Source organism: Pinus tabuliformis, chromosome 1_2 (assembly GCF_031772625.1).
Source record: "Pinus tabuliformis cultivar Carrire ecotype Pingquan chromosome 1_2, CPIR1, whole genome shotgun sequence".
NCBI classification, from domain to species: domain Eukaryota; kingdom Viridiplantae; phylum Streptophyta; class Pinopsida; order Pinales; family Pinaceae; genus Pinus; species Pinus tabuliformis.
In genome coordinates, this window is record NC_142298.1 from 834,810,879 (window position 1) to 834,831,484 (window position 20,606).

Sequence of the window (20,606 nt, forward strand, 5' to 3'; positions counted from 1 at the left end):
TAGCGAAAGCTTATGATAAGCTAAGTTGGTCTTATATAAGGGAAGTTCTTAAAGCATATGGCTTTGATCACAACTAGATAAGATGGGTCATGGCTCTCGTCACCACTGCCAGTTGTTCTATTCTTCTTAATGGCTCCCCTTCCAGAACCTTTAAGCCATCAAGAGGCCTCAGACAAGGAGATCCTCTCTCCCCCTTCCTCTTCATTCTCATGATGGAAGGGTTGGGCAAAGCGATCATTTCAGCCAAGGAGGAAGGAAAAATCCAGGGACTTAGACTCACTCCGAATGGGGATACATTGACCCATCAACAATTTGTGGACGACACTATGCTGCAGGGCACTCCAACTGTCAAGGAAGCCAAAGCTTTCAAACAAATCCTGCATGAGTTTGCAATGGCTGCGGGTACTGAGGTAAGCCTAACAAAATCTAAAGTTTTCTTTTTCAATACAAAGAAATCTCTCCAGAATTCTAGGATTTCAAAGAGATCATCTTCCCTCGATATATCTGGGAATACCCCTCACTGACAAACCGCTGAGTAAGGAAGTTTGGGAGTCTGTAATCAATAAATTGAAGGATAAAGTCATCAAATGGACAAACAGATCCTTGAATTTAGCTAGGAGGTTAGTTCTCACAAAATCAGTGCTACAAACCATTCCAATCTACATGTTATCAGCCCTTCCGGCACCAACAGGAGTTTTACAGCAAATCAGGAACATTCAAAGGGATTTTCTTTGGGGTAAAGGGGAAGAGAAAAAGAAATGGGCTCTGGTAGCATGGGACAAGCTCTGTAAACCCAAAACCCATGGCGGTTTGGGTCTCCATGACCCGGACATTTTAAATAAAGTTTTGGGGGCAAAACTTTGGTGGAGATGGCTTAAGGAAATAAGAAACCCCTGGGCTAAACTCTGGAAACAAAAATATGCAAGGGATTGGCAAGAAACAGACCACATCAGAATGACAGGCCACATTAGAGGCTCCCACATTTGGAACAAGGCGTGGGAAAATAGAGCCTTAGTTCAGAAACACAGTTTCTGGGAGATCAGGAATGGGAAGCTTGCATGGTTTTGGGAGGACAACTGGCAGCAGGAACATAACCTCAGTAGAGAAGAACTGGACATTATCAAAATCGATACCATAAGCAAAGGACTGAAAAAAGTAAGTGACTACTAGGATCAGTCCAGGGATACTGGTAAATGGAGGATTTGGAAGGTACCAGACTACAGTGAAGAAACCCCCTTGAAGACCCAAGCTAAAGTGCTGAAAGCTATTCTGGAGAAAAGACAAATTTTGACCTCCACCTCGAATGATCTACTAAGATGGGGTAAAAACAACGAGGGCATCTTCAACCTCAAAGAAGCCAAAAGAATAGCCACGGGGCTCAACTACCCAAGCCCTGATAAGACATGGAAAGACTTATGGAACAACCCACATTGGATGAAGATCAAACTGTTCAGATGGCTGGTCTAGCACAGAAAGATTCTAACTTGGGAAAATATCAGAAAGAGAGGTTTTGCGGGGCCATCAAGATGCCAATTATGTGGACAGCAGGAAGAAACTACAGAGCACCTTCTCAACCTCTGCTCTTTCACCTCCACCTTATGGAATTGGGTTGCCGGTATCTTCAAGCAGACAGACAGGAATGAAAATGACATCACCGACACTTTAAAGAGTTGGAGGAAGGACTTCTCGGACAATGAGACAGTAAACACAGCTTGGGCTCTGATTCCAGGATTCTTGATCTAGGATGTTTGGAAAGAACGTAACAATAGGATCTTCAAAGCTAAATCTGGTTCAACTCAAAGTATCACAGCTCAAATCCTAAAACAACTCAAAGAAACTGTCAATGTCCATCTAAAGCAACCTCCTGAGAAACCCCCGAGTCATCAAGATGCTCACATCCTGGAACTGTTGGGACTCCAGTCTCTCGTCCCTCAGAGAACAATCAAGATAACTAAGAGAAAATCAGCTGGTCAGGCTTTTTGGCAACCCCCTCCCAAAGGTTTTTTAAAATTCAATATTGATGGAGCTTCAAAAGGTAACCCTGGGGACGCTGGCTACGGAGGAGTCATAAGAGATGAAGAGGGCAACATAAAATTCATCTTTCACAGTCATCTGGGGAGGGCCACTAACAATATGGCTGAACTAATAGCCATTGAACAATGCTTAGAGATTCTGATAGAGTTCAATTTACATAATACAATCATCGAGGCTGACTCGGAATTAATTATCAAGTCGGTTAAGCGGCTAAGCATGGGCACTGCACCTGACAAAGTCTCGAGACACTAGAGACTATTGCAGGTCTATTACCGAATTCAATCGCACCTAAGAATTCTCAGAACTCTTAGTTTTGTGCATGTGCAGAGAGATGCCAACAGAGTAGCGGACTGGCTCGCGAATGAAGGGGTGAGATGCACAAAAGCCAACAAGTGCTGCTTATGGGAGTCGGTACCCACAGGACAACTATGTGAGAGCTGCCACACTCTAGCCCTCACAGACAAGGAGAAATATCAACAAATACAGGGGAATCCGCCAGTTGACCTATAATCAATGGATGATAGGGGTTTGTTAGAAAGTCAACCTGAGCTTTGGTACAGGCGGACCACGCAGTGGAATACCTCAGGTGGCCTACTCGTGGATTCGGTAGGCGAGCAGGCAGTCAGAAAAATGGGGACGATCTGCTCTAAATTGCGAGGAACAGGTTCAATTGGGTGGCTCAGTCAAATGGATGGCAGTAGTGCAGAGTTATCAGGCAACAAGCGGTTATTAGATTTCAAGTGGTTCTCAGGCGTAAATTGGTTATCAGGCATCGAGCGGTTATCTAGCATCGAGCGGTTATCTAGCATTGAGCGGTTATCTGACGTCGAGCAGTGATCTGGCATCGAGCGGTTATCTGACATCGAGCGGTTATCTGACATCGAGCGGTTATCTGACATCGAGTGGTTTCCGGGTTGTCAGGCCTCAAGCAGTTTTCGGGTTATTGGGCGTCCGTAAACCCTGAAGTGGTTTATTAGAAATGTCTCCGATGCCACTCAGCAATCAACACGTGGCTTCTGGAGGAGAGAGAATACCGCCTTCATTGGGCGGGTATTCCACCGGCTTCTTCTCCACCCGATATTTCCCTCAGCCGTTGGATCTAGCAGATGTAGATCAAAGGCTGGGATTTGTCGAGTTGGTCTGTGGGTCCTAGTTCTCCAGCACAGACCCGAAATCTTTATGTTATAGTCACGATTCACCTCCTCGGATCTACGCAAAGTTTGTCGGATTAAGATGGTTTTGTTCCGTTCTGCCCTAAACCGCTTGACCTTGGTCCAAGGTTCGGGTGGTGGTGGCAAACTGTTTTGTTCTCGAGTAACTAACTCCTTCCCCTAAGGGTGGAGTTTTTAGCCCTCTTCCTCTTTGGGTGTGATGTATTTTATGTATCATATTTTTGAGTGACAAGATAATAGAAGGACCGACTCTTGCTTTAGCAAAAAAAAAATTGTTGTCTGTACTATTTTCATGTTTGTATGGTTGTCGTACTCCTAAGGCCACCATTTGAAGCACAATTTTTTTTTCACAGAAGAAATCCCAACCTCACACCGAATGGCCCAAATTGCGGGGCCTAACCCTAATGGACCCAAGGAGAATTGAACCCACGCCTCATGACAGAGGGCCAAAGACTTGGCAATGGGGTCTTCAACCAAATGGGCTACCCATCAAGGCTTGAAGCACACAATTAACTACAAGTAGCACAATAAAATTATATCTACTTCCCTCCATCAGTACTGAAGAGTCCCATTCAGGGAAAATTCATGAAGAGAAGAACAACTCTGTAACTGCCAAGGATTTCTGCCACAAAGAAGGGTTCGCAACTTCTCCCAAAGGCTATGACCTTATATGAAATCAAGCTATCATATTAATCAAGCAGACACAATTAGTATAAAAGTGATCTATATAAAGTCAAATATATATCAATTCAAGTATAAGGTTAAGAGTTAAAGGTTCAACTTTTAAAATTAAAACAAAAGGGATATCTATATCTATATCTATATATATATATATAGAAAGAGAGAGAGAGAGAAGAAATTGGTCTACCTCTCATTCTGAAGGCAAGAGTAAGGTTGTTGGGACCAAGCCAACCCATAGTTATGCTCGCCTAAGCATGCTTAGGTTGAAGCCATTACAACAATATTCTTCAAGGCATCAAAGCTCAACATGTCACTAGCATGGATTTGAACCTTGGTTGGGTAGAATAATAATCATTCTACTCAAACACTCTTGAGAACCCCAATTGGCATTAATAAAAGAATGATATATATATATATATATATATATATATATATTATAAAAAAATACCTTCTAATATTGAAGATTTTTAAATTAAAAAGTACCATAAAAACAAAGTAGAAATACTAACCTAGAAGTTATAAAAGGGGTTATTTAACCACAACTCACAAATTTATAAAGTTTGCTTTCAAGATTATAAAGAGCTAACCTTTTGACTAAAATTAAGGAGTATATATCTAGCTGGAAATATTTGAAAGGTATAAGAAAATAAAGAAGAGTGAAGGAAACTATGAGTTTGATTTTTTTCAAAATGTCTTTTTTGTATGGAGGAATATTCTAATTATCAATAATTGTTCGGAAATCAAAATGTTGTTTTCACAAGGTGTTACAAAACATTTACTCTAATAGAGTATCAAGGTGACACAATTACAACCACGTATACATGAAGGATTAAAACTAATCTTGGTGGAATTTGAGCAAATGAAGGATTGCATATCTCAAGAATCAAATAAAACAAAACCCAAATTTCAAGTTGAACACCAAACACCGCTCCTACAAGATAACACAAATCAATGTAACCAAAAATGCAATAGGAATATCAAGAGAACTCACATAAAAAAATTAGAAGACAAAATAGCTAAATTTCAATGAAACATGAAGGAATCAAAACAACAATATAATGATCTCGAGAGTATGTTTTACAAGGAGGTAATGGAAAAGGATGAAGAAATTTCTCACTCAAAAGATTAGAGTCAGAAGTTACTTGCACAAGTCAAAAAATTCAAGGCTACAAAGCAGTGCAATCAAAGACTAGAACAAGAAAAGGAAGATCTTGAGAAAAAATTCAAGAAAACCTATTAGCTAAAAATGAAGAAAATTCTTGCTTGAAAATCCTTAATCAAAAGTTTTTGGAACAAATTGAAAACTTAAAAGATGATAAACTCGAGAATCCAAATATTAAAATGTCAACAAAGCAGAAAATGAAAAACTTTTATGCTTAAAAATCATAATCAAAATCTACTTACACAAATTAAGAAGCTCAAGAATGATGAGAAATCACTCAAAAATAAATTATAAAAATCAGAAAAGAAGCATCGAAGTCTTTGGAATTAAGAAATTAAGTTGAAGAAAAAGGAACAATACATATCTGGTTAATATCATGGCTTGGAAAGATGCCAATCCAGTTTGAAGTTCAAAACTTCAAACATGCTAGGGTGGTGTTGTACAAATGACGGGAATTCCAAGTGCAAATCCGACAATCAACCAAGCAACATTAGTATGTGAAGGAAATCATATACTTGAAGTAAGCCATGGAAAAGTTACAAGCATGATAAGGGCAAATCATATCACAAGAAATCCCTATCGAGATCCACATCATAAGAGAAAAAATATGAACTAGTTAGTGTATCAATATCATTTAGGACAAAATCAATTAACCTATCTGTCGAAGAATATTGATACTAGTATCATTAAGTTGCATAATAGCTATTCATCTTGGAAATCCTATAAGTGCAATGTTTTATAAAGGATTGAATTAGGATGGTTAGATTCCTTTACAACTAGACCATTTTTGGATTTGAGACTTCTGCGATTTGCATTCTGTGTGGTTGTATCTTCCGGATGCTTAGAAGTTCATATCATCAACTATGATAGCTCTAAGAACAGAGAAATATGCAAAGATATTAGAAGACAGAAAAAAATAACAAGCCTTTCCAAAAATATGCTTTGAGGACAAAGAAATTTTAAAGAGCAACCAATATTATAAACATAAATAACATAATAATAATAATATAAATAATAATTCATAATTCATAATCAATGAAGAGACATAAAATGACATGTCTCAATGAAAACAGTTGACTCTTTAGGAAAGGGCACTCTTATCATATCATTTTCTCACACGTTATTCTATATTTTAGTTTATCCTCAATGGATTTCTTTATTGTATTTCAAAGATTTTGGATATTAAATTCATAACCTAGGTTTGGCTATCATAGTGATATGTTGTACTAGAATTAAAATTGGTCCCAAATCCTTTCCAAAAATTGGAAGTAATTTTGGAACGTTTGTTGGATATTATTTCCTTAGGCAGACCATGTAGCCTAGCGTTTTCCTTCATGTAAATCTTTGAAATGTTGTTTGTCTTATGTCTAAGCTTCACTGGAACAAATGGGCAGCCTTTGTGAGCTTAACAGCCACTACCACAATGAAATCATGTTGCTTCACTATTCTGGGCATCTTGGTAATATAATCTCTTGAAATAACTTCTCATTTCCATTCGAGAATGGGCAATGGCTGTAGCAGTTCTTCTAGATGTTTATGCTTATCCTTTACCTTTTGACATGCCATGCACCTGGCTATCTATTCAGCCACATCTTTCTTTAATATTGGGCTAAAAATATTGACCTCTTATGGTTGCAATTGTCTTCTGATATCCTACTTATCCAGAATAAAGAACATTATGCATTTCCTTTAACACCAAAATTCTTAATTCTTGAGAATTAGGAACATAAACTTTGTTCCCATACAAGAGGATTTCATCCACTACAAACTGATAATGTTTATATTTTTGTTGTGAATAACTTTGTTGTATACTTTCTTTAACTTGTAAATAAAGTTGGTATACTGATACAGCTTCTAGAATTATGCCTTTTAAATCTGTCCGATACATACCAATGGCTATAGCATGCATTTTTTGCACCTTCTTCTTGAGTGCATCAACCCCTTTATTCTCTTTAATTGTAATATGCTTGATGTCTTCATCCTCTTTCTTCTTTTCCATTTATTCTTTATTTTATTTTATAATTCTAATTACAAGGCCCCACCCATGATTTGGCTATTCACTTGGCACCTTGCAATTGGCTGCAGTGATGGGCAAGTCCAAATCCATACCTTTTCCTCCAGTGTTCATGCACCATATATCTAAGATATATGGTGCATGTTCATTATGGGCATTCAAGTTGCACCTAATTTAATGCAATGGTGGGGTGCATCTCCATGATCATTGATCCAAGATCAACTGTTAAGTTATGGTATGTTCTATGCTTATAACAGTTTACTTCTTTTTCTTATTATATTTCACCGATTAGCAATCACATGTACATAAAGTAAAGTGCAGATAGAACATTAAACGATCAACAGAAAACAAGCCAAGACAAGAGACACAAGATGTGGCGGCTAGCCAGGGACAAACCCCACAATGTGTGGGGAAACCCTTTGATCAAATCTTCTTTTATCTTCAATAATTCAGCAGAGAGAAATAGTACAATAAATCTGATTCATATCAGCAGTAGCAAACCCTAGATCAGTAGCATCAGCATTAGCGGCTTCATTATCAAACTAGGGCAGACCATATCTCACAAACCGACAGTCGGATTGACTTCATTCCACCACCAAAAGTTTCGGCTTCCAGAGGAGGTTCAGATGAACCTACAACGCAGTTCAGATGAGGAGATCTTCTAGGCCACGCAAGTCAATCTTTACTTCTGCAGTTGCAGCTTCAGTTTCAGCAGTTTCCGACTTCAAACTAGGGCAGTCGATATCTTGCAAACCGTTCGTCGGATTGACTTCATTCCACCACCAAAAGTTGCGGCTTTCAAAGGAGGTTCAGATGAACCTACAACGCAGTTCCAAAGAGGAGATCTTCTAGGCCACGCAAGTCAATCTTTACTTCTGCAGTTGCAGCTTCAAATTCAACAGCTTCCGGCTTCACATGTGTGAGAGAGAGAGACCCATTTCAACGCAGTAGAGAAGAGACTCATATCTGCGCAGTAGAGAGAGAGAGAGAGATGTGATGAGATGAGTGATTCCAAATGAGGAAAAGTCCTCTTATATTTATACACAACGTTGGTGGGTGAATAGATGCGATTGTTGGGCTTCTGAGCCTACATGAGTTGTAGGTCGGCTTGATAATAATTCCATAATCAAAATAAATTCATATCTCCATGAATACTTATCGGAATTGGACGATCTTTGTATCAATCCTACACCTCTCGACGAGAGGAATCTAATAAAAATATTATTAGCCATGAATAAGATGACCCACATGAAGTTTTTCCCTAGTTGCCAATTTTAACACTCCCTCTCAACCATGGAGAACTTCATCTGCAATCTGTCTATCGGTCGTTACTATTCATCCATCAAATGCACTGCCTTGTACAGCCTAACCCTTGCCCTGCTCTGCTCTATTTTGCCTGTTCTGCTTTGTCTTGTTCTGCCCTGCACTGATCTGTACTGTTTTGTTCTGTTCTGCTCTGCTCTTGCATTGTTTTGTTCTACTCTGCTTTTGTCCGAATTATGAAGAAGAAGAAATGATCGAGGATGTATCATACTGACTCAAAGTCAGTCTCAGAGTATGTACCACTGGTCCCAGACCAATCTCAACCAACCCAAAGTCAGCGTCATAGTGAGTACAACTCCAATGGTCCCAGACCAATATCATCCTCCACTGACTCAAAGTCAGTCTCAGAGTATGTACCACTGATCCTAGACCAGTCTCAACCGACCCGAAGTCAGCGTCATAGTATGGTACAACTCCTACCACTGGTCCCAGACCAGTATCATTGATCCCAGATCAATGGAGGTCATCCTAGCGTAGGGAGTACAGTAGTTACAACGATGCGTCCATCGGTACTACTATGGTCCCTAACTTCATTTCCCTTCTCATTGATCAGATGAGAGGTACTTCCCATGAGTCCCAGACTGCATGGGTAGGATGCTTCGACAGGAGAACTAATCAATCCTGTCCTCACAGGAGAACACATCAATCCTGCTACAATTGCCATGGAGAACACATCAATCCAGGCCTCACAGGAGAACACATCAATCCTGCTACAATTGCCATGAAGAACACATCAATCCAGGCTGCCATGGAGAACACATCAATCCAGGCCTCACAAGAGAACTAATCATCCTGCTACACAGGAGAGCGAATCATCCTGTTCCACAAGAGAGCGAATCATCTTGTCCCACAAGAGAGCGAATCATCTTGTTCCAGTGTGCACCACCAGGGGAGGGTGAGTCACCCTGTGGTCATATGTTGCTCCAGTAGGAACCGCAAGCCCTCAGAGCTCCCAGAGCTCAATGTATGCAACATGCAAGACCCTTGTACAAAGGTTTCTTGCCGACTCCAAGTCGTTTGGGAAAATCACAAATTAGACCTTTCCTCGGGGCTTTGACAAGGTGTATCAACCTGTACATCATCTTAATATGATGGAGCTTCCTTGCTCATCAACTTACCATATCCCAGATGATGTCTATCTGCTGGAGCAATTGACGAATACGGGATTCCTCAATAATCGAATCCCACCTCTGGTTGTTACAGAGAATCACAGTGGTATCCAATGTAAATCCAAACAGCTCACTGAAGAGCTTTCGCAACCAGACTTCCTCACACGAGGTTATGCTAGCAACAATATATCCTGCTTCGGCGGTGCTCAAAGCCACCGACTTCTGCTTCCTGCTCATCCAGGATATCGAAGCAGATCCCAAGGTGAAATAGTACCCGGAAGTGCTCCTACGGTCCACCACACTGCCTGCCCAATCAACATCAGTTTATCCAAGTAGTCTCGCATCTCCGGCAGTGTATCTTAATCCATGAGAGATTGTGTCCTGAAGACATCTCAGATGATTCCTGGCATCAATCCAGTGAGGCTCAACCAAATATGAGCTCACAATGCTAACTGCAAAACATATGTTCGGACGGAGGTTCACCAAGAACATCAATGCGAATGAGTTTTTGAAACTCAGAGGCATTTCCCAAGTCTGATCCGACATCACTACCATATAACTTCTAAAAGTTAAGATCCTCGAGGTAGTCACAGGCTTGTATTCCATCATACCGAATCTTTCCAATATATTTACCACATATTTTCCTTGAGATAGGAAAATTTCCCTTGGCTTCTACCACACTTCAAGTCCTTGGTCCTTCATTTCAAATTCAAAAGCCATCTCCCTCTTACATTTGTGAATGAGAGGGTTTGCACCTGTTAGAAAGAGGTCATCCACATACAACACCAGTATGAGAGGCTTGTCATCTTCAACCTTAAAGTAAAGGTTAGGATCAGCTTCACTCCTAGTGAATCCCAGCTTCATAAAGTAGCTATTGATCCTCTCATACCGTGCTCGGGGTGCTTGCTTCAGCCCATAGAGAGCTTTCTTCAACCTGCATACATGAGATTTTCGATCATAAATCTCAAATCCTTCGGGTTGCTCCACGTAGACCTCTTCTTTAATCGAGCCATGCAAGAACGCAGTCTAGACATCCATCTGATGTAGGTTCCATCCTTGTGAAGCGGCAAGGGCTATGATCGAGTGGATGGTCGTATATCTGGCAACATGTGCAAATATCTCATCATAGTCTATACCTTCCTTTTGGGAGAAACCTCGAGCAACAAAACGAGCCTTATACTTTTCCGTGCTTCCATCTGCTGCATGCTTTATCTTGTAAAGCCATTTGGAAGTAACAACAGTCTTGTCCTGGGGTCTGGGAACTACTTCCCAAACATCATTCTTTATGATAGACTCATATTCTTCGGTCATAGCATCCTTCCATACTTGATGCTTGACGGCATCTGAGAATGACGAAGGCTCATTTTGTATGATCGTGCTCATGATGGTCAGGTATCCTTGATACCTATTAGGTTTCTTACTTTCACGAAAGGTTCCTCGGGGTGCAGTATGTCCTTCAGCATCATCAAGTAACCCCTTAAGCCATGAAGGCCTCTTCCTAGAAGAGGAAGGCTCATATGGAGGAGGATCAATCGGATCCATGGGTTCTTCTACATCAAAGGCATTGATTCATCATCCTTTTCTTTCGGTTCCCTGGTGTCGGCTTCTTGAGAGCTCCTCAAAGTCGGAAGATTGATCACCTTGCGGTGAATTTTTCTTCAGGAGTCTTGGAACCCAATGCTTGATGAGGGCATCGATTTTGTACATATACGGCAGTGTTTGCAGCTTCAGCCCATAGAAACATAGGAAGACTTTGATCATGAGCATGGCCCGGACAGCTTCCATAATTGTGTGGTTCTTCCTTTCTGCCACACCATTTTGTTCAGGAGTATATGGTGTAGTAGTCTCCCTCTTGATGCCAGCCTCTTTACAAAAATCATGGAACTCATTAGATTCATATTCAGTCCCATTGTCAGTTCTTAAGATCTTGATCTTCTTTTCAGTTTGATTCTCCATTAGGGCTTTGAAGTGTCGGAACCAAGGGAACACTTCATCCTTCTTTTTCAAGAAGTATATCCAGGTCTTTCGAGAATGGTCATCTGTAAAGGTGAGATAATATGAGTATCCTCCCAAGGAGTTCACAGGCATCATACCTGATATGTCTGAGTGAACTAGTTGTAATATATCGGAGGTCTTGCTTTGACTTGAAGGGAATGGTCCCCTTTTGAGCTTTCCTTTGGCACATCCCAGACATACACCTTCTTTCTCTACTTGGAATTCAGGCATCCCTGTTACCATTTGTCTTACGTCGAGTAGAGCTTTGTAATGAAGGTGGGAAAACCTCTGATGCCAAAGTTCGGACTAAAGCGTTGTGTCACAAGACATGACACCTAGCGGACTTCCACCGACTTGATATAAAGAATCAACTCGAAACCCAAGAGTGAAAGCATCTTTAACATTATTTTTCCATATGCGTACCTTACCATCGCTGAAGGTTACCTTATAGCCTTTGTCTTCCATTGCCGAGATGGATACCAGGTTCTTTTTGAGATCAGGTACATATAATACATCTTGTAAGTGAATCGTATTACCTTGATTCAGTTTAAGAGAAACATTGCCTACACCTTTCACTGGGTATTTCATGTCATCTCCAAGGACAATTTCCAGGTTAGTTTCTTTCTCTACCAGATTATAGAGTACTTCTTTGTAACCAGTGAAGTGTCTTGAGGAACCACTATCAATGAGCCAAATTCCCATTGAGTCTGAAGGAGCAGAGGTAGATAGAGCAACTGGTAGATAATATTCAGCCTGCTTATCGTCAACAGTGTTAGATTCATACCTGGAATTTCTAGCCTTCTTGAATGGTTGCCCTCTTCCTTGATTTCCTGCATTCCTTTTTCCTTTGTTGTTGAATTTTCCATTCCTTCGATTACCATGAGAGGCATTTTGATCATCGTCACGGTGAGAGTCCTTTCTATCAGGGCATTCCCTTGCATAGTGACCTGCTTTATTGCAAATGAAACATCATCCTTTTCTTCCACCCTTAAATCCAGCCTTTCTTTTCGATTTAGACCCAGAATTATTTCTTTTCTTAGCATGAGAGGAAAAAGCAGTAGGAGGACCTTTAGGCAAGGGCATTTCCTGCTCTTCTACCCTTGTTTGTTCTTGAATGCATCTAGCCATTAATTCCTCGAAACTAGGAATTACATTATTGTTCAGAAGAGTAGTACATACCATTCAGATGGTAATCCTCCGAGAGTTGTGAGTGCCATTTCTCTGTCAGTAATGGTTTCCCCAATAGATAGGAGATCGTTCTTGATCTCGGTGATTCTTAAGAAGTATGCTTGCATACTTTCATCTTTACCCTTCTTGATTTCCCTCAACTTATTTCTAAGAAACAAAACTTGATTTGCATCATTAACTTTAAATAAACTCACCAGTCTGTCTGTAGATTTCCTTGGAGGTGTCTAGATCAGAGATGTCGGCCACCAAGCGCTTGTCGATAGAGTCCCGGATGATCTTCTTTGTTTTGACTTCTCCATTTTTCCATTTGTTCCAGGCAGCAGTAGATGCATTTGATGAAGGCTCAACAATATTGCCTCTTACATGGTCCAGCACTCCTTGATCTTCAAGGGTTAGATCGATAGACATCTTCCATCCGTGATAGTCAGCTTTCTCACGGAGCTTGTCTTCGGCAGGAAAGAGTGTTGAGGACCCCATAGTTCTTTTAGGATAGCCTTGCCAATCTTCTCTTCAATGATTGCTCTTGCTCTTGCTCGGGCTTTGTCTTCACCTCAGCTCTGATACCATGTTAAGTTATGGTATGTTCTATGCTTATAACAGTTTACTTCTTTTTCTTATTATATTTCACCGATTAGCAATCACATGTACATAAAGTAAAGTGCAGATAGAACATTAAACGATCGACAGAAAACAAGCCAAGACAAGAGACACAAGATGTGGCGGCTAGCCAGGGACAAACCCCACAATGTGTGGGGAAACCCTTTGATCAAATCTTCTTTTATCTTCAATAATTCAGCAGAGAGAAATAGTACAATAAATCTGATTCATATCAGTAGTAGCAAACCCTAGATCAGTAGCATCAGCATTAGCGGCTTCATTATCAAACTAGGGCAGACCATATCTCACAAACCAACAGTCGGATTGACTTCATTCCACCACCAAAAGTTTCGGCTTCCAGAGGAGGTTCAGATGAACCTACAACGCAGTTCAGATGAGGAGATCTTCTAGGCCACGCAAGTCAATCTTTACTTCTGCAGTTGCAGCTTCAGTTTCAGCAGTTTCCGACTTCAAACTAGGGCAGTCGATATCTTGCAAACCGTTCGTCAGATTGACTTCATTCCACCACCAAAAGTTGCGGCTTTCAAAGGAGGTTCAGATGAAACTACAACGCAGTTCCAAAGAGGAGATCTTCTAGTCCACGCAAGTCAATCTTTACTTCTGCAGTTGCAGCTTCAAATTCAACAGCGTCCAGCTTCACATGTGTGAGAGAGAGAGACCCATTTCAGCGCAGTAGAGAAGAGACTCATATCTGCGCAGTAGAGAGAGAGAGATGTGACGAGATGAGTGATTCCAAATGAGGAAAAGTCCTCTTATATTTATACACAACGTTGGTGGGTGAATAGATGCGACTGTTGGGCTTCTGAGCCTACATGAGTTGTAGGTCGGCTTGATAATAATTCCATAATCAAAATAAATTCATATCTCCATGAATACTTATCGGAATTGGATGATCTTTGTATCAATCCTACACCTCTCGACGAGAGGAATCTAATAAAAATATTATTAGCCATGAATAAAATGACCCAAATGAAGTTTTGCCCTGGTTGCCAATTTTAACATCAACGATGAAGCTTGATTATAGGTCTTTGGGTAGTGCACTCGTTAATTATCTCCAAGGTCTTGTAAACCACCGGCTGCCCTTGTGCCATGTGGAAGCTTCCTATAGGTTATGGACTCTCATATAACATTACCAAAATGATTCACTAAGGTCCTACAAACCACTTTTGTGGTCATGGCACCCAGTTACTCATAGATGATTCTACCACTATGCTTGACCCCTACCATCTGCCATCATGGAATTTCCATTGGAGCAGTCAAGTCACTATCTCCATGTTACTTATACACATCTTCTCATCATCACCTTTACATAAAAATCCCAAAAATTTTAAAATTTTAAAATTTTTCTGCAATACTAATTTTTAAATATTTCCTTCATGGCTCCATGGAAGTGCTAGAATTATGTTTCCATGGCCAATCGAGGTCTTGCACATGTCAATTTGACATCTACACCTGAAATTCGAACTTCCTAGTACCAAAATTTCACTAAATTTCACTGGGAAATCAGGGTTTTTACCCAATTTCGCCCAATTTTCCTGCCAAAGTTTTCGTGGATTGATCCTATAACTGTGAATTTGTTCAGATTTATGCCTCAAAGTTCTTGGCTGATATTCAATTTGGGATTTTTATCAACTGTTTCCTGATTATTGAGATTCAAACAAATTCTCCCCAATTTCCTTTGGGAAAATTCTGTCAACTTACCATGTACCATTTGCATCTGCAATTTCTGTTTCTGTGTGCTGATGTCTAGCCCATACAAGCTCAGTGTTATAGATGCATTCTGATTCGACTTTGTAATGTAACTGACCACCCCTGTGCCTATTGAGATGGTGGGGCACTGCAAATTTCTTAATTTTTCCACTGAATTTACCCATAATAACCAACTATAATACCATATAAATATTATTCCTTGTCATACTAAGCAATTAATCATGCAAGTTACATTAAACATTTATAAATATAAATACTGTTTGCACATTAAACATAGCAACAATTAACACACCCACATCTTAAATGGCTTATAAACTCATGTAACAGAACACTTATCCTTAAAGAAAGATTGATCAAATTAGCTGTTGACATGTGATATTCCTCCCAGCTGTAGGCATTGTTGCACCTGGTATTTCTACAACAAGCCACCCTTGAATTGGGGTTATGATTCCACTAGTATGAACAAGAACTCTGTCAGCTAATTTCCCGCCAATTTCCTAGTTTGTTCACTCACACAACCATCCCAAATCACCAACTCTCTTTTCCCTTCAGTTTGCACAACCCAAAGAGGTGGATCCCTTTGTTCGCAATGCAGTCCTTTAGGCTATCATACCTTTTTCCTAGGCTCCAGCACAAACTGGACAGGAAATGTCAATGCTGGGATCCACAAGGATTCATAATGGGAAATTTTATACAGGATTACATAGTAGGAAATCTCATCCTTCTATTACAGGTTTCAGTCTCTTCCCCTTTGCAGCTTCTTTTAGGCTAGAATGATGGTGATAATGACAAGCAAAGTGGTGGGGAGAATGACCCTCAGCTTTTCAGAAATAAAGAATAAATGTGCATGCTTTGAACTTGCCACTTGGCACTTGAAGAACTCCACACCTTGGCACATATCCCAATGTTGATTTGTCCTTTAGTACAAGTTAAGGATGGGACTTTGGGTTACTATAAAACATTCCCCCTTGGCCTCCTCTCATTCCTCTCTTCTGAAGTCATAGCCCCCAGTCGTTTTAATCCCCTTGTCTCACAGCCAATGATGTATCTTAATTTTTTATTAATACATTTTATGTACAACATTTAAATCGCTTGGCCCTCAGCCATATTGTTTGATTCATAGTCTAATTCACATATATACATTACATCCCATTCTAGGGATCAAAACTGGGTTGTTACAATGCACAACACTGATATATCGAATTTTTCTTATACACCAACTGGAGCTCAGGTTCTTGGACTCTTAGTAATTATGCCATGAATCCAGATTCCATGGATACTTACCTTCCTAAGCATGGTAATAAAAAACTGTTGTTTTGCTTGCTAATTCTTTTCTTTTTTACCTTTTCTTAGCTGATGATAGTAAACAACCAAAACTTGACCAAGTCAGTGAACAGTGTCATTGACTATACCAGAATCCAACCTAAGGTTGAAACAGTTGATTGTTTATGCTTAACATATGCCATATGGTTTTGAGGATGCTTAGCATTCAAATTTTGTTGTAAACACGCTTTTAGCCTTTTCTTGTGAGGAACTTAAAAATTATTGATGGAACTATTATAATTTATAAGTTTTTATATTTTTGAAATTGATCAAGGATCTATGCCCACCAGAGTTTGAATTTAGGTCAGTATCACAGTGACATCCTGATTCAAACCAATAGGTTGATGACTATGATCTGAGGCTTAGGTATATATGTTTTGTTTGATATTCTGGGATATGGTTCACTTTCTTTCGAAGGACAAAAATAATACAGCCCCATACACATCCTCTCAACTTTTGTCTTAGGTCAATAGACATGCACATTCATTTTTAGAAATCCTCATTACAGAACAAATAGTGCCTTGTGAAGCCAATTTTTTCAACACTTATTTATACTTACTTGTTCATTAGTTATAATCTAAAACTAAACTTTCTCTGTCAAGCAGGTTGTGAAGGAGATAACAACAGGTGGAGCAGATTATTGTTTTGAATGTGTTGGTGATGTTGAATTGATGCGGACTGCCTTAGAGTCCTGCTGCGATGTACTTCTCCCAGCTACACATCAGTCAATTTATTTGTTCTAACTGAATATGATTTTCTCAGAAAATGACATTTAAGATACGTTGAATTGAAGTAAAAGTCATTGATTCTTTGAAGTTTGTTTCTTGCATTGCAGGGCTGGGGCATGGCAGTTCTAATTGGAGTTCCTAGTGGCAAAATGGAACTTTCAGCACATTATGGACCACTTCTTGGTGGACGCACTTTGAAAGGAACACTGCTCGGTGGATGGAAAACTAGGTCTGAGTTGCCATTATTAGTTGAAATGTACATGAAAAAGGTAAAACACAAGCATCTCATATGATTTTCTGTGTTTTGTTATCTTTTCTACTGTAGGATACACACATAAAATATCTCTTTCAGCATTGTAAACTAAGGCTGCATAAGAAGAATATTGGTACTTAACCCCCCTTCCCTTTCCTTATCAAGAGGCTATTATTTTGTGTTATTTGCATTGACTTATCTAGATCTTTGTACACACATCTGAGACCTAATCATAGCTGCATTGCATGTAATGATCATACTATGACTTCCTTCTCATAACAATATTTTGGCATTATTTGATCTGGTTGCAATGGGGGTCATGTGCCCCCTACAGATGTGCAAGCTAATGAACCTGTGAGGAGGCTCAACTCTTTGTGCAAAATGGGATACCTGAACTGAGTGAAAAATTAGAAACTGGTTGCAATGCTGAAAAGCACAGCAGAGGATTTTGCCATTTGGTAAACAGATGCACAATATTCAGAACAAAATATTAAGGGATTTAATAGTAAAATACAGAAGCAACATTGATGTGCAAGCAAGGAAATGTAGAGTGCAGTTATAGTGCTAACTAGAAACAAAGTATGTACAGTATTGCAAGAACAATAAAATTTAAGTAGATATTCCTTGTACAGTACGCAGAACAATAACAATAAGGTTATAAACAAGATTAAGCAGAAAAATGCAGGGTAGCAGCATACTTAAGATAATTAAGTATGTTCTTGGTGTTGTTATATACCTTCCTCCACGATGAACAGTAAACCATAAACCAGTAAAGCAGTCCAATGAGAATCCCACAAAAAAAAGCAAGAAGACACAAGAGGTTTGCTCAATGATGTGCTCTCGTTATTACAATTCAGCACAAGATTGAGCAGGGGCTTGTTGCACAAAATCTAGCAGGCATGGTTCAAAGCCTCACTGGGCAAGGGGCCAAACCTTATGGCAACAATGAGGAAGGGTTGCCACTGTCACCTCAGCAACCTTCCTCTTGCTCTTTAGTGGGATTTAAACCACAAGGGAGGCTTCCCTAAATCACCTATAAGGATATTCTAATACTAGGGTTCAAGGTGATAAGTTTTTGAAGGTCTAAAGATGGATAGAGTACTTGGCAAGGCCAAAGATGACCTAGGTTTTCTATGCTAAGGTTCAAGTACTCTAAGCCTAGACCACTAGATGGGCTGCTATAAGTTAGGGTTTGGATGATCTTCAATAATATGGCATTCAATGTCATATAGCAGCCTTAGAAAAGGCCTTAAAATGATATTCAACAAGAATGGGACAAGGCCTTCAAATAGAGGTTAGGGTTAGGCTAGGGTAAATTGTTTTGTGGCTGTTAGATATGCATAAACAGCAAAATGAAAGGGTGATGTCAGCCTTTTTATGGTATATTAGACCATGCCCTGTGCTACATTTTGCTTGTAGAAATTAATAGAGGCTAATCCTAAATTATGAGCCACCCCCATGCTATAAAACAACAATTTCTATGCATAAATCAGACCTAAAATCCTAGCGGCTGCCCTAGCCATCTAGGAGAGAGAAAAGTAAATAGATTTTATGAAGTTTTATGGTGATCAACACACTTTTTGACTAGCACCTTATCCTAAGGGTTTAATGGAGCCTTTATGGCACAAATTCCAGCAAGGATATTGATGGAGTAAGGTGGATGCCTTAGGGAATCCACTTCTAAAACCCTGGATATTGCTCTTGTGAGGAGATAAATGAAATATAGAGTCGGCACATTAAGAGTTTCCCTAAAGGCCTTGTAGAGGACAATTTTAAAATTTACACACAATAGTGAAGCAAAATTTCAGCAATGATAAAGCTTTTAATCATAGAACAATTGAAATCCTCCTTTTAACATTAAGCATGCTACATATCAATAATAAACAATAAAAGTACAACAATCCCACGCAAAGGCACTTCTTTCAATCTCATAACAACGTCCATGCAAAAATCACATCCATAAGAATGTCGCATGAAAATAGACTACGTCTTGCCTATTGTAGCAAAGGAGGCTAGCTCGTACTCTTTTAAGGAGAAGAATACAATGTGTGATGATGAGAAAACAATATGAGGGGAACCTCTATTTATATGAGACTTGACACACTCATTTTTACAATAAATCAATCAAGGAAGCCCGATTGAAAATTTTACTCTAAATTTTCCATAAGAAAGAGGTTACAAGCCAACCTCATAGCTCAAAAGCATAACAAAAGTTCCATAAAATCCCACATGTGTGGGAGAAAATGATCCTAAAGCATGATGTCATCTTCCAAATGAGCTCTCTAAGCCACCAAAAGGTGTGATATGGGCTAATGAGTGCTTCATACTCCAAAATGCATCTCAAGGGTCATGTGCAAGCCTCCAAAGTGACTCTATGTCAACATGTCATGTCCATGGTGCCCTAAATCACCCTCGAAGGAGCAATAGGGGTGATGTGCAACTCCCCAACTCAAGTGTTGTGGATCTAAGGTGATGTGAAATCCCTCCCTCAACATCTCAAGGATGTCCATCATCATCCAGGCTCTAAAGCAAAGTGATGCCCATCAAATAGTGTCAAGGCTAACCTGGGGGCATCATGGGTCCACTGGGCACGTCATAAAGATATCCAACACCAAGCTTCATGGGCTCAACATTTCAGCATTTGAGGGTCCCTCGGTGTGTCAAGCATCATGTGAGTCATCAAATAGCCCAATGCTTTGCTATGGATAATCAATGCTACATCATCAAGGTCAATCTCTCTCTGCAATGGATGGTATGGCCTCTGCGGCTTTGCTAAGAAGGTGGGGCAATCACTTCAAGAAGCCTTTGCTACTGTGATGAGAAACACCTGACAAAACCCTCTCAAGATCAAGTGGAAATCAACAATCATTAGGTAACTAAAACCATGGATTGATTTATATTTATGAAGAGAATGAAGTGAAATACAAATTTATAACAAAAACACAGAGATACAATAAAATTCGACTTATACTAATAAATGGAATGTGTTGAAAATGTAAAAATGTGGAATGAAATAAACTTGCTCGAATGATGGGAGCTTATCTCTAAGAAGAGAAGTGACAGTTACACACATTCGCTAGTGCACATTACAATGAGGCTGAAAGGCCCTTTTTAACATAAAGAAACAATGAGGAAACCCTAAACATCCAAAAAACTAACCCTATAAAATGAAACACCAAAAGGTTTATGGGATCCAATGGGGTTTGTTGGTAGTCAAATTCTCGGGGTCATAAAATTTTCATATGATCTCTATTTGGTGCACTCGATAGGTCATTAGAAAGGTCTAGTTGTGAAGT

General features: G+C 39.7%; 1 protein-coding gene across 1 annotated transcript in view; it reads left to right on the top strand.

Annotated features, from left to right (window-relative positions):
- The window catches only part of LOC149208519 (alcohol dehydrogenase-like 6), a 90,945-nt gene that overhangs the window by 55,695 nt on the left and 14,644 nt on the right, over positions 1-20,606 (top strand). Inside the window, exons 8-9 of the mRNA XM_089396097.1 lie at positions 16,935-17,030; positions 17,165-17,326. Of these exons, the coding sequence (XP_089252223.1) occupies positions 16,935-17,030; positions 17,165-17,326 (258 nt within the window). The remainder of the gene's footprint in view (positions 1-16,934; positions 17,031-17,164; positions 17,327-20,606) is intronic.